At 52.1% G+C, this 13,574-nt stretch overlaps 1 protein-coding gene across 1 annotated transcript; it reads left to right on the top strand.

The window, feature by feature from the left end:
* Positions 1-841: 841 nt before the first annotated feature.
* Positions 842-13,291, top strand: LOC136449717 (protein TRIGALACTOSYLDIACYLGLYCEROL 4, chloroplastic-like). Its single transcript, XM_066449874.1, has 5 exons — positions 842-1,314; positions 1,824-2,058; positions 5,633-5,987; positions 11,809-12,146; positions 12,770-13,291. The coding sequence occupies exons 1-5, from the start codon at positions 1,046-1,048 to the stop codon at positions 12,965-12,967; spliced, it is 1,395 nt and encodes a 464-aa protein (XP_066305971.1). The 5' UTR covers positions 842-1,045; the 3' UTR covers positions 12,968-13,291.
* The last annotated feature ends 283 nt before the right edge of the window (positions 13,292-13,574 follow it).

Raw genomic sequence — 13,574 nt, 5'->3', positions numbered from 1 at the left:
TTTCAGAAGTCATTGTGCTCATTTGATAGGGCTTTTAATTAAGTTGACCGAAAAGCCACTACAAAAATAATAACCAAAGAGAACCTTAAGTATGTGTTTGGTTGGAGGGTTGGATTAGGTTGGGGTGGGTCGAACCTAGATTTAGAGGTGTTTGGTTTCATGATGTCTGGGTTGGGTTCGACCCGCATAGGGAATATTCCAAGTGGATGCGGGTTTAGTTGGTTTCTCCAAATCGAGTGGACCGGCTCGACCCACTTCGACGTACTCCGTTTCTTCCCTTATCTCCCTTGGACACGGGCGGGCCTGGCTGGGGCGACAGCGGGGTGGATGCAGGGTGTGGGAAGATGCTGGCCACCGTGGCAGGCGCGGGGCGGCGCAAGATGTGGAGGCCGGATGCACGCAGACCTGGCTTGGGCGCGCGGCAAGCGGACGCGGGATGCGGGGCGAGACGGCGTTGGCGCGAGATGCGGAGCCGGACGTGCGCGGGCCTGGCTAGGGCGTGGTGAGCGGATGCGGGGAGGTGCAAGCCACCGGGGAGGGCGGGCGTTAACCGCCGAGGCGGAGCGTTGGGGCCACACGGTGCTCTGCGCCTCTGGCTGGGCAACGACGGGAGGTGGAAGATGGGTTGAAGCTGGCTGGCTGACAGCTGGGTCCCACGTAAAATAGCAAGTGACCATGTTTAAGATGCCATCCATCCTAACCCACTCCATCCCTCAAACCAAACAAAAAAAAAAAAAATGACTTCAACCCTTGAATCAAACCCAACACGGGTTCAATCCGACCCTTAAAACTGGGATGCATCCAACCCGACCCACGTGGCCCCGAACCAAACGCATGCTAAGCTGATGCTGGGTAGGGGAGAGCCCTCAGCCCGGCGCCCCGGCCATTTGCATCTGCCAAACAGGGCCAACGACCAAGGTTACCCACCTGGCGGCTAGGTCCCTATCCGGCTCCTCGCCCACCGACTGTGTGTGCACACCCCGACGCCGACCGCCGACGCGAAATCGGAAGGACCACCGGCTCAAAAAAGCGCCGCCCGGCGCCGATGTCGCTGCGGCGGATGCGATGGATGTCGGTCGAGGACGGGCGGTGGGAGCTGGACGCGGAGACCCCGGTGACGATGGAGGGCACGGTGCGCCCCGTCCCGGGGGACCCCCTGCCGCTGGGGCTCTCACGGGGCTACCGCGTCACCCGCCCCAAGCAGCTCGACTTCTTCCACCGCTTCATGGCGTCCCCTCTGGTCCCCACCTTCTCCGCCACCCGCGACGGCCTCTCCGTCAACCACGCCCACATCCTCTACATCACGGACAACTGGTATGGTGACGAACCATACCCATTACATACTTGTACTGCTCCGAGGATGTTGCGGTTGGGAGGCACTCAGTGTTTTGCTTGCAATCTTGTAGCATCAGGCGCCAACGATAATGTGGGCTTGGTGTGCGTAGTGTGATTGAGATAACCCTGGATTTGATACATATATGAATTTAGATTGGTTAATTTTGGATCATTATGTCAACACTAGGATTATGTGCCACCCTTATCAATATGCGTTGGTATTGATGTTTCAGTGCATGAAATGTGAGTCGATTTGATTAGTAGTTGATTTTAAGTGACCTGAAATGGGCTATCATTTCCGTCTCTTGTTTGTTATGTATAACATTGTCGGCTCAGAGGGAGTACCGTCCAATTGTTTGTTTCTCCTTGGTTAATTTAATGGACTAAATAGCCTGCCCAATGTAGATATCTAGTAGAGGCTATACTTAATGTTCAACAAGTTTCTCACCAAACTCATGTTAATGAACACTCTGTTGTGATCTGTTCAGGTCTTCTACCATCTTGGAGAAAATCAATGTTAACAAGCTTGTGTCTGTCGTGAAAGAGAAATTTGCAAATCGACAGGAAGAGGCCTCTTGGACCAAAGATTTGAAGAAGCACTTGCATGATGTTATGTCTCTAGGTGTAGGCACGGAAATCTTGATCACACCAGACACCACTTTGCTGCTGGAGCTATTTGATATCAAGAAAGGCAATCGAGGAAAAGCGATATTTCACCACGAGGCAAAAAATCTGGACGCTCTTAACCTATTTGGTATACAGTTAGTTATTTGTGGGTATTCTTGTTGCTTGCACTAGGTTTTCTCAACAAATCATGTTCCGTTTCAGTATATTGATTAGAGCACCTAGCTGTTGATAATGGCTTGTGGAAGTTTTATCCTGTTTTTTTCCCTTTCTTTTCTCTTTTGGGAATGTTTAGTTTATTTTGCCTATGGTGGGGCGCCTTTGGTGTCCCAGCCTATGGTGGGTTGTTTTTGGTGTCCCAGCATAGCAGGTCCCAAGCCCTGGTAAAGGAGGAGGGTTGTGTTAGGCGCGGTGAGCCAATGTAAAAACTTAGCCACTTTTATGGAGATGAAACCCAAAAGAATCCCGTTGGGGCGTAACCCTCTCAGCGACGCGCCATGTCAGAACCCGGGTATGGTGTTAAATGAGCAAGGACCGGGTCATCACCCCCGTGACGCGCCGTGTCGCGATCTGGGCATAGTGTCAAGTGAGCAAGGATCGGGTCGTTGCATCCTTAGTGGCACGCCACATCGGTGCCCGGATGTGGTGCAAAATGAGCAAGGGTCTTCACACCCACCTCGGCGGGTGCGAAGGGTAAGGAAGCTAGTCGAGCCAACTAGAATCCGTTTAGGTAGCTGGAATGTAGGGTCTCTTACGGGTAAGTTAAGAGAGTTAGTGAACACAACGGTTAGGAGGCGTGTAAATATATTATATGTCCAAGAGACTAAATGGAAGGGGCAGAAGGCGAAGGAGGTGGACAATACCGGCTTCAAGCTCTGGTACACAGGGACAACTTCAAATAAAAATGGAGTAGAAGTTTTGATTGATAAGAGCCTCAAGGATGGTGTGGTGGAGGTGAGAAGGCAAGGGAATAGGATCATCTTAGTTAAACTTGTCATTAGTGATATGGTCTTAAACGTAATTAGTGCGTATGCCCCCAAGTAGGCCATGATGAGTGCTAAGCGGCTTTTCTGGGAAGACTTAGATTGCTTGGTTAGAGCTGTCCCTAGTAGCGAGAAGCTCTTTATAGGAGGTGATCTTAATGGCCATGTAGGTACATCAAGTGCAGGTTTTGAGGCGGTTCATGGGGGTTTTAGATACCAGGAGGGAGAGGAAGTCTTAGATTTTGCTATAGCTTTTGATCTGAAGATAGCTAACACTTTTTTTCGTAAGAGACAATCCCATTTAGTGACCTTTAGTAGCACCCAGTACTTTAGTCAAATCGACTTTGGCCTTACAAGGAGGGATAAACAAACACGCGTGGACTGTAAGGTGATATCTAGAGAATGTGTGGTCGCTCAACACAAGCTGGCGGTGGTTGACTTCCGCTTTCTGGTGCAAGCTCGTGGGAACAAACAAGCTAGGGTTGCTAGAACGAAATGGTGGAAATTAGAAGGGGAGGCATCAAAGGTCTTTAAGGAAAAGGTCATTGAAGAGGGTCCTTGGAAGGATGAAGGTGATGCAAACAATATGTGGGAGAAGATGGCAACATGCATTCGGAAGGTTGCTTCAAAGGTGGTTGGAGTGACCAAAGGGAGCGGATGCGACTCGAAAGACACTTGGTGGTGGAATGAAGATATGCAAAAGGCTATTAAGGAAAAGAATTGTATCATGACAGGTGTGCAGACAACATAGAGAAGTACAAGGTGGCAAAGAAGACTGCAAAACGAGCGGTGAGTGGGCCAAAGGGGCGAGTCTATGAGGACCTTTATCAACGTTTGAGTACGAAGGAAGGAGAGAAGGACATTTATAGGATGGCTAGGGCTCGCGATAGGAAGACAAGGGACTTCAATCAAGTCAAGCGCATAAATGATGAGAGGGAGCAGCTCTTGGTGAAGGAGGATGAGATCAAACATAGATGGCAAGAGTATTTTAATAAATTGTTCAATGGTGAGAACGAGAACACCACCGTTCAGCTGGACGACTCGTTTGATGACACTAGTAGACGCTTTGTGCGGAGGATTCAAGAATCGGAGGTCAGAGAAGCCTTGAAAAGGATGAAAGGGGGCAAAGCGATGGGCCCTGATGGTATCCCAATCAAGGTGTGGAGATGTCTCGGGGATATAGCTATAGTATGGCTAACCAAGATGTTCAACAATATCTTTCGATCGAACAAGATGTCTGAGGAGTAGAGAAGAAGCATATTGGTACCAATCTACAAGAGCAAGGGAGATATCCAAAGTTGTACTAATTATCGGGGAATTAAGTTGATGAGCCACACTATGAAGCTATGGGAGAGAGTCGTCGAGCAGCGCCTGCGAGGAACGGCGCAGATATCAACAAACCAATTTGGTTTCATGCCCAGAAGGTCAACCACAGAAGCAATCTTCTTAATAAGACAAATTATGGAGCGGTTTAGAGAGCAGAAGGACTTCCACATGGTTTTCATTGATTTGGAGAAGGCTTATGACAAGATACCAAGAAATGTTACGTGGTGGGCTTTGGACAAACATAAAGTCCCATCAAAGTACGTGACTCTCATCGAGGACATGTAGAACAATGTTGTGACTAGTGTTCGAAGAAACGAAACGATGGTAACACAGATTACTTCCCGATTAAAATTGGACTTCATCGAGGGTCAGCCTTAACCCCGTATCTCTTTGCCTTAGTAATGGATGAGGTTACCAGGAACATACAAGGGGATATCCCTTGGTGTATGTTGTTCACTGATGATGTAGTGTTAGTGGACGAAAGCCAGGCGGGAGGAAATAGGAAACTAGAGTTATGGCGGCAGACCATTGAGTCTAAAGGTTTTAGATTGAGTAGAACTAAAACCGAATATATGAGATGCGACTTTGGCGGAGCTGCACAGAAGGAGGGAGATGTGAGTTTGGAAGGTCAAGTAGTGTCTAAGAAGGATACCTTTCGGTATCTGAGATCAATGCTACAGAGGGATGAAGATATTGATGCAGACGTTAGCCATAGAATCAAAGCAGGGTGGATCAAGTGGCGACAAGCTTATAGCATTCTCTGTGACAAGAGGGTACCACAAAAGCTAAAAGGCAAGTTTTATAGACCGGCTATGTTGTATGGAGCAGAATGTTGGCCTACAAAGATTCGACATGTTCAACAACTGAGTGTTGCAGAAATGCGTATGTTGCGATGGATTTGTGGTCACACAAGAATGGACCGAGTTTGGAACGATGATATACGTGATCGTCTAGGGGTAGCACCAATTGAAGAAAAGCTTGTCCAACATCAGTTGAGGTGGTTTGGCCATGTCCAAAGGAGACCTCCAGAGGTACCAGTGCATTGTGGAGTCCTAAGCCGAGCTAATAATATGAGAAGAGGTATAGGAAGACTGAAATTGACATGGGGGGGAGGCAATAAAAAGAGATTTGAAAGCTTGGGATATACCTAGAGATCTATGTTTGAATAGGAGTGCTTGGAAAGCAGCTATTAGTGCCTGAACCATGACTTGGGGCTCTTGGTGGGTTTCAACTCTAGCCTATCCCAACTTGCTTGGGACTGAAAGGCTATGTTGTTGTTGTCGTTGTTGTTAGTTTACTTAACTAGTTTATGTTGTTACTGTTCTAAATGCTTGGATTAAAGGACACCTCTTTACCTATTGCAGCTTCCTCATCATAATATTACATTCCAAGCATCTTGGCCTGGATTATTTGTTGATAAAAGGGGAGCATATTGGGATGTGCCATTGTCATTATCGGCTGACCTTGCTTCAGTTGGCTCCAGTTCTGGATTGAGTTATCATCTATTATTGCAGCAGAATAGTGGGGAACCAAAATGTTTTGGTGGTGATAAAACAGATGATGTTCCTATTGCTCTGCTACCTGGCCTATGTGCTAAAGCGGCTATTTCCATCAAGAAAAGCATTGATGCTTGGAGGAAAAAAGAAGATAAGCTAAAAAACGTTCAGCCATATGATATATTTCTCTCGGATTCACATGTTTCTCTTACTGGTATCGTTGGTAAGTGTCCACCTTCCATTTGATGTTGATACTCCTAATGAGAATTCCTTGCATCCACATGCTTGGACTTTGGAGGTTCTGTTGCTGCCCCTCAAACTGCTTCAGAAACCTTTTCCTTGACACACCATTCATTTCCTGGATATCCAGAATGTAACCTGATCGTAAGTCCTGTTTCCCATTGCTGAGCTCACTGTATAAAAAAATCAGATACCTAGCCCTCGCCTATGTGGCTAGGTGGCACCTAGGTACTACTGTAGTAGACACCTCACTCAAGCCTAGTGTCTAATTGCTTCCTAGACTGCTTAGGGGTCCAAGTAGCCCGATACTTTGCCACTCAACCAGTGCCTAGCGCCTTTTCAAAATTTTGGTGTGATATTACAAGACTTTGGAAGCCAATAATATCCTTCACTTCATATAGATGCTGGTATACAGTATCATGAACGACTTGATTTCCCTATATGCTTTACTGCCTAGTTTTCCGTTGGTGCTGACATCTGGTGCATCTCTGCATGGCTATGTGAAATGGTTATCAGTTTATAGCACTGTATTGGATTTATAGGTAATTGTCAAGAGCAGTGAGCCCAAGGGTAGGAGGACCTCGGCTACGTAGATCGTAGCCGCTGTCCGTGGTGGCCGGCCGGGTTATACCCCCCTTGCCGCCGTTCCTCGTCGGTGGGTTATGCCCCCAGCCGCCGGCTTAGATAGAAGAGAGGGAGAGAGATTAGATGGTAATTCTTTCTTAATTGCCAAGTGTCTGGTTACAAGATATGTATAGCCTCCGGCTCAACCAAAAGGAGTAACAAAGTCCACTAATTAAGGACTAACCAAAATAGCTAATAGATTTCCTACTTTCCCTCCTAGCCACTGCTGGAGGACGCCCCCTGGGTGCTGGCCGTGCGCACAGCAGCGCGTTCCTGGGCCCTGCGCACATCTCGGGCCCTATGGCGCCTAGTGTAGACTTGTTTGAACATGACATCTCCCTCCCCGTCGAGAGCCAGCTCGTCCTCGAGCTGGAATTGGGGAAACTTGGAGCGGAGTGTGGCGACGTCTTCCCAGGTGGCCGACGCGGCGGAAGCTCCCTTCCACTGAACCAGTGCTTGATGCACACCCCGGGCCAGCCTGTACCGCACCGCGCGCTCCGGCTCAGGATCAATGGCACCATGGTGAAGTAGCGGCAGCTGTGGAGGCTCGGTCGGCGGTGTCCCTTGGTACTTCTTGAGCAGCCCCACATGGAACACGTTGTGGATGCGGGCGCGAGGGGGTAGTTCCAGTCGGACAGCAACCTCGTTGATGAGTTCGACGACGCGGTATGGGCCGAAGAAGCGCGGCTTCAGCTTGCCGCCCACAGCTTGAGGTAGAGACGACGCCGTGCGCTGACGGAGTCGAAGCAGCGCCCAGTCACCCACCTGATAGGTGACCTCTCGGTGCACGCGGTCGTAGAAGCGCTTCTGGTATGCCTGTGCCTGCTCCAGGCGATAGCGGATGTCCGCTAGGAATGTCGCACGCTCCTCCATTGTCTTGGCGACGGCCGGCACCCTGGTGTCCCCAGGTTCATAGGAGCGGATGGAGGGAGGATCACGCCCGTAGACAATGCGGAAGGGAGTGTCCCGCAAAGACGTCTGGTACGCCGTGTTGAAGAGGTACTCTGCCCATGGCAGCCACCGAAGCCATTCGCGCGGCCTGTCCCCTACTAAGCACCGGAGGTACATGATGATGACGCGGTTGGCCGACTCGGACTGCCCGTCGGACTGGGGGTGAAATGCCGAGGTCATCTGTAGCTTGGTGCCCATCAACCGCATCAGCTCCTGCCAGAACGACGACGTGAACACCGTGTCCCGGTCGGAGACCATGGACTGAGGGACACCATGGAGCCTGACGATGTCGTTGAAGAAGGCCTGGGCGACGGATTCAGCAGAGTACGGGTGTGCCAATGGGATGAAATGGCAGTACTTGCTGAACCTATCCACCACGGTGAGGATTACCGACTTGCCGCGGACTCGTGGCAGCGCCTCCACAAAGTCGAGCGCGACATCAGTCCACACACCCTGGGGAACCGGCAGAGGAAGGAGGAGGCCCGCAGGGTGCTGGTGCTCAGACTTGTAGCGTTGACAGACTTCACATGTACGCACCCGGTCCTGCACAACTTGCTTCATGTTAGGAAAATGGAAATCGCGGCGCAGCCTGTGGAGTGTCCGCTGTACGCCTTCATGGCCGTCCTCATGTATGGCCCCCACGATCTCCTGGAGCAGCGGGGAGTCAGCCGGGATGTACAGCCGCCCAGCAAACTGCACCATGCCGTCCACCAGCGCCCAGGGGGCTGGTCTGGTGCCTGCTGCGAAGCTCAGCCTGGAGAGCAACAAGTGCCGGGTGTTCCAGCTGAGCTTGCCGGAGCTTGGCGATGAAATCGAAGCGCGGAGAGGAGAGGGCCAGCAGCTCGCCCTCCACTGTGTCGCGCCTGGACAGCGCGTCGGCGACCGCGTTCGTTGCACCCGGCTTGTATTCGACGGAGAAGTCGAATCCCAGCAGCTTGCCAACCCAATGGTGTTGCGGAATGGTGGCCAAGCGCTGGTCCAGGAGGTATTTCAAGCTGTAGTGATCTGTCCGAACGGTGAAGCGGCGCCCCCAGAGGTATGGACGCCAGTGACGCACCGCCTGGACCAAGCCAATGAGCTCACGCTCATATGCTGCCAGGGCGTGATGTCGAGGTGCGACCTGCCGGCTGAAGAAGGCGATGGGGTGTCCCTCCTGGATGAGGACAGCACCAAACCCGTGGGACGATGCGTCGCACTCGACGACGAATGTCTTGGTGAAGTCCGGCATAGCGAGCACCGGTGCCGAGGTGACTGCCTCCTTCAGGGTGAGGAAAGCCGAAGTAGCCTCAGGACCCCAGGTGAAGCCCTCCTTCTTGAGGAGCGCGGTGAGCGGCGCGGCGATGGAGCCGTAGTTGTGGATGAACTTGCGGTAGTAGCCCGCAAGCCCAAGGAAGCCGCGCACCGCCCGTGCGGAGCGAGGTACCGGCCAGTCGTGAATGGCCTGTACCTTGGAGGAGTCCATGGCCACCCCTGCCGCCGAGATCGTGTGGCCGAGGTAAGCGACAGAGGCGACCCCGAAAGCACACTTGGAGCGTTTGACGAAGAGGGTGTGCTGACGAAGCTCGCTGAGGACGGCGCGGAGGTGTCGTAGGTGGTCGGCCCAGGACTTGCTGTAGATCAAAATGTCATCAAAGAAAACAAGGACAAACCGGCGGAGGAACGGCCTCAAGACGTCGTTCATGAGGGCCTGAAATGTTGCCGGGGCATTGCAGAGGCCGAACGGCATCACCAGGAACTCATATAGGCCGTCGTGTGTGCGGAACGCCGTCTTGTGTACGTCCTCCGGCCTCATGCGCACTTGGTGGTACCCCGAGCGCAAGTCGAGCTTGGTGAAGTACTTGGCGCCATGGAGCTCATCCAAGAGCTCGTCGACGACGGGGATAGGGAACGCATCCTTCACCGTGACCGCGTTGAGTGCGCGGTAGTCGACGCAGAATCGCCAGGACCCGTCCGGCTTCTTGACGAGGAGGACCGGCGAGGAGAAGGCGGAGTCGCTGCGCCGGACGATGCCGTTCGCGATCATGGTCGCGCACTGCTGCTCCAGCTCCGTCTTGTGGGCGGCCGGATACCTGTAGGGCCGCACTGCCACCGGCTCGGTGCCGGGCTTGAGGAGGATGCGGTGTGCGCGGCCACGCACTGGAGGGAGGCCCCGCGGCTCCGCGAACACGTCGGCGAACGCGGCGAGCAGCTCCTCCAGGAGGGGCTCGGCCACCGAAGTAGAGTGGAGGCGCGGTGGTGTTGGCGGAGCGACGCTGCGCCAGCAGACCTGCTGGTCTGCCATCTTGAACGCCATGGTCCCTGCAGCCATATTCCAGACAATATCGCCCAAAGTCGCCAGCCACTGGGTGCCCAGCACTAAGTCATATCCGGCCAGGGGCATGATGTACAAGTCGACCGCGAACGGCCGGTTGTCGATGACAACGGGCGCTTGGCGCAGAACGCCCGGACAGGAGATGCGTTCGCCATTGGCCACGGTCGCCGTGAGCCGAGGCCGAGGCTCGACGGGCAGGCCAGCCCGCTGCGCGGCTGCTTCGCCGATGAAGCAGTGGGTGGAGCCCGTGTCGATAAGGGCGAGCAGCGTGGCCGCGCCCACCTGCACCTCAAGCTGGAGGGTGCCGCACACAGGGACGCCGGCGACGGCGTGTAGAGAGTAGACCGGCGCCTCCTCCTCGGGTACCTCCTCATCCAGCACGACCCCGTCGATGTAGAAGATGCGGCGGCATACTCTGTTGTGGCCGCGGGAGTAGGGCTCATTGCAGTTGTAACAGAGGCCGAGTTTACGCCGTTCTGCCTGCTCCTCCATGGAGAGGCGCTTGCCCCCAGCCCTTGGTGGTGGCGCCGGTAGGGCCAGGGGTTGCGCCTGGGAAGCTGGCAGCGTCTGGAGCGCCGGGGTCGGGGTGACGGGCGCTGGCAGGGCCGCCAGGACGCCTGGGCGCGGTGCAGGCGGTGGACCAGGCGCGCGCGGCACAGTCTTGGCGTGGGTGGAGTTGAGGCGGTCCAGTTCGACGAGTTCCAGGGCCCGCGCCAAACTCATGGCCGCCGCCAGTGTTTCGGGCGCGTGGATGCGCACTTGGTGGCTGAGCGGTGGCAGCAACCCGCCGGTGTAGAGCTGCACCCGCTGGCCCTCCTCGAGGCGGCCCGCGCGAGGGAGGAGCGCCTGGAAGCGGTTGGAGTACTCCTCGACCGACCCCGTGCGGCGGCACTCGGAGAGCTCGAACAGCGGGGCGGACCGCAGCACCGGGCCAAAGCGAAGGTTCAGGAGCTCCTTGAAGCGCCCCCATGGCGGTGTGCCCTCATCCTCCTGGAGTTGGATGAACCACAGTTGGGCCACGTCCTCCAGATTGTACGACGCCATCCACACCTTCTCCTCCGGCATGGTGCGTTGCTGGCGAAAATACGACTCACACCGATTAATAAAAATCAGTGGGTCGGATTTACCGTCGAAGCGCGGGAAATCCATCTTCTGGAACCGCGGGGGGCGATCCGTGTGATGCTGGCCGTCGTGGTGGGTACTGGACTCGGACGTCGAGCTGAGCTTCTCCTGCATGCCCGCCATGTCGGATTGCATCTGGGACATGTTGGTGGTCAGGGTCTGGAGCATCTTCATCATGTCAGCCATGGTGGGCGGATCGGCGTCACCCATGTGTAGCAGCGCGGACGTGGCTGTGGACGGAGATGAAGGGGATGGTGGTGGTGGCTGGAAGGGTGGTGAGGCGGCTGTGGAGGACTGGGAGTGGTGGGAAGAAGAGGATCGTCGGCTCTGGGATACCAGGTTGTCAAGAGCAGTGAGCCCAAGGGTAGGAGGACCTCGGCTACGTAGATCGTAGCCGCTGTCCGTGGTGGCCGGCCGGGTTATACCCCCTTGCCGCCGTTCCTCGTCGGTGGGTTATGCCCCCAGCCGCCGGCTTAGATAGAAGAGAGGGAGAGAGATTAGATGGTAATTCTTTCTTAATTGCCAAGTGTCTGGTTACAAGATATGTATAGCCTCCGGCTCAACCAAAAGGAGTAACAAAGTCCACTAATTAAGGACTAACCAAAATAGCTAATAGATTTCCTACTTTCCCTCCTAGCCACTGCTGGAGGACGCCCCCTGGGTGCTGGCCGTGCGCACAGCAGCGCGTTCCTGGGCCCTGCGCACATCTCGGGCCCTATGGCGCCTAGTGTAGACTTGTTTGAACATGACAGTAATCAGCAATGTTTCTCAAGTTTCCTTCCTTTCCTTTGTTCAGGTGCAGTAGCTAGTGGAAATTTGGGGGACTGTTCAAGGAGAGTGGCTATACGAGATGAAACACAAAAGAGTAATGCTTTTAGAATGTTTGACGAAAGGAATAGATGTGCTGCCTTTGCGGACCTCTTTGCTTCTGTTACTTTCACTGCTCAATATGGGAATTTTCAGAGGCTTTTTCTGGATTTGACTAGGGCAAGTGCCCGATTTGATATCACCTCTGGCTCCTTGTTCTTATGTGGTGCTTCTCGCCTTGCACAAGATTTCTTCTTCTCTAGAAGACCTGATGTAGAGACATTCTGCGATATTTGTCCTGATGTCACTGTTTCCCTTCAACAACAGGTAATTCTTTTTTTTTTTTCGTTTCATTGTTCTCTGATACCTGTTAACTAGAAATTCTAACCACTGGTTAGGGTGTTGTCTTCTTTCCTATGGGTACTTTGGTAGCTACTGCTTACATCTCAATCTATTGCACTTGAAAGTTATGAAAAAAACTGAGGTACTTGGGACTAACCACGATGGTTCAGGAAAGTTTCGTTATATATTAATAATATTAATGACTGCCTTGCAGGAGAGCTTAATCTTATTTGAAGTCTAGGCTATGCTTAGATATGCAAACACCCTGACTCTTTATCTTCTGTGCCGTAATGTAAATTATGGTTTATTAGTTACAGTTTGATGCAAGTACTAGTGCTTGTGACTTCAGCTACTGTTTACACTTGTTGAGGAACAAATTCCATCTACTGAAATGCCAGGGGGTAAACTTGTTACGATGAATACAGCATTGCCAATGATGATGGTAGTAATAGATGGTATCAGTTTAGAACATAGGATTTGTTATCTTTTGGCCATTTCTCTCTGATTGCCTACCATCAATAAATTATAAGATAGACAAGATGATCATTATGTGTATCATATGGAAGTTTTCTCGTGTTCAATGAAGCTCTTCCTTGTTCTTGCTGCAGATACTTGGGCCCTTCAGTTTTCGTGTTGAATCCTCTGTTGCCATTGACCCCAGAAGCCAGGACCATTTTGTTCGAGTGGATGATCCAATCTTTGCAATTGATTGGGCTCTCAAGGTCCTTGGTTCAGCAAAGGCCACAGCGTGGTATTCACCCAAGCATCAGGAGGCCATTGTTGAGCTCCGGTTCTACGAAGCCTGAAGCTGTTCATCATGAACCTTGTATAAAATAATGCCTGGTTCCTGGACGAACAGTGCCGAACATAGCTGATTTCACTAGGATCAGATCATATGAATGGTTGACGCCGTGATGGTCAGATGAATCGACCCCCTTGTAAAATCTATTTATGACCTGCTTTTACTGGTTGAGTCATCAGTTTTTTTGCTGCGAAGGAAGTTATACTGTTTGGAGTCTTCAGAGGAGTGAACTTGCTAGGTGAACTTATGTGAGATTATGTTTCTGATTGCCTTTTGTCGGTGTGCAAAAGTCATGTTCCCTCCATTTTTTTAATTTTTAAATATATGGGCTCCGTTCGCGTACCCTTAAACCCGGCGGCTTGATCCGCTTATTTTTTTTATCCGGAACAGTGTTTTTCTCTCATAAATTCATCCAGCATTCCTCCAAACCATCCATATTCCTCTAGAATTTAGACAAGCGAACAGACCCATGAAGTTTAGGATAAGCTAATTAAAGGATTAGCCTTTTTGAGACATCCATTTGTTCATCATTTTGACAAAACTCAAGAGTCAGTTGAATCATGCAACACAAATCCTGAAGCGTTAGCATTTGTTTGTGATAGCCCTCATAG

This window comes from Miscanthus floridulus, chromosome 5 (genome assembly GCF_019320115.1).
Source record: "Miscanthus floridulus cultivar M001 chromosome 5, ASM1932011v1, whole genome shotgun sequence".
NCBI lineage: Eukaryota > Viridiplantae > Streptophyta > Magnoliopsida > Poales > Poaceae > Miscanthus > Miscanthus floridulus.
This window is presented reverse-complemented; position numbering and strand designations above follow the sequence as displayed.

What these genes read in the sequence shown, in the direction of transcription:
- LOC136449717 (XM_066449874.1), top strand. Translation starts at nt 1,046, where the DNA reads ATGTCGCTGCGGCGGATGCGATGGATGTCGGTCGAGGACGGGCGGTGG. An exon ending in CTCTACATCACGGACAACTG is followed by an intron (nt 1,315 to 1,823) that starts GTATGGTGACGA and finishes TGATCTGTTCAG; the next exon opens with GTCTTCTACCATCTTGGAGA. An exon ending in TTCTCTTACTGGTATCGTTG is followed by an intron (nt 5,988 to 11,808) that starts GTAAGTGTCCAC and finishes TCCTTTGTTCAG; the next exon opens with GTGCAGTAGCTAGTGGAAAT.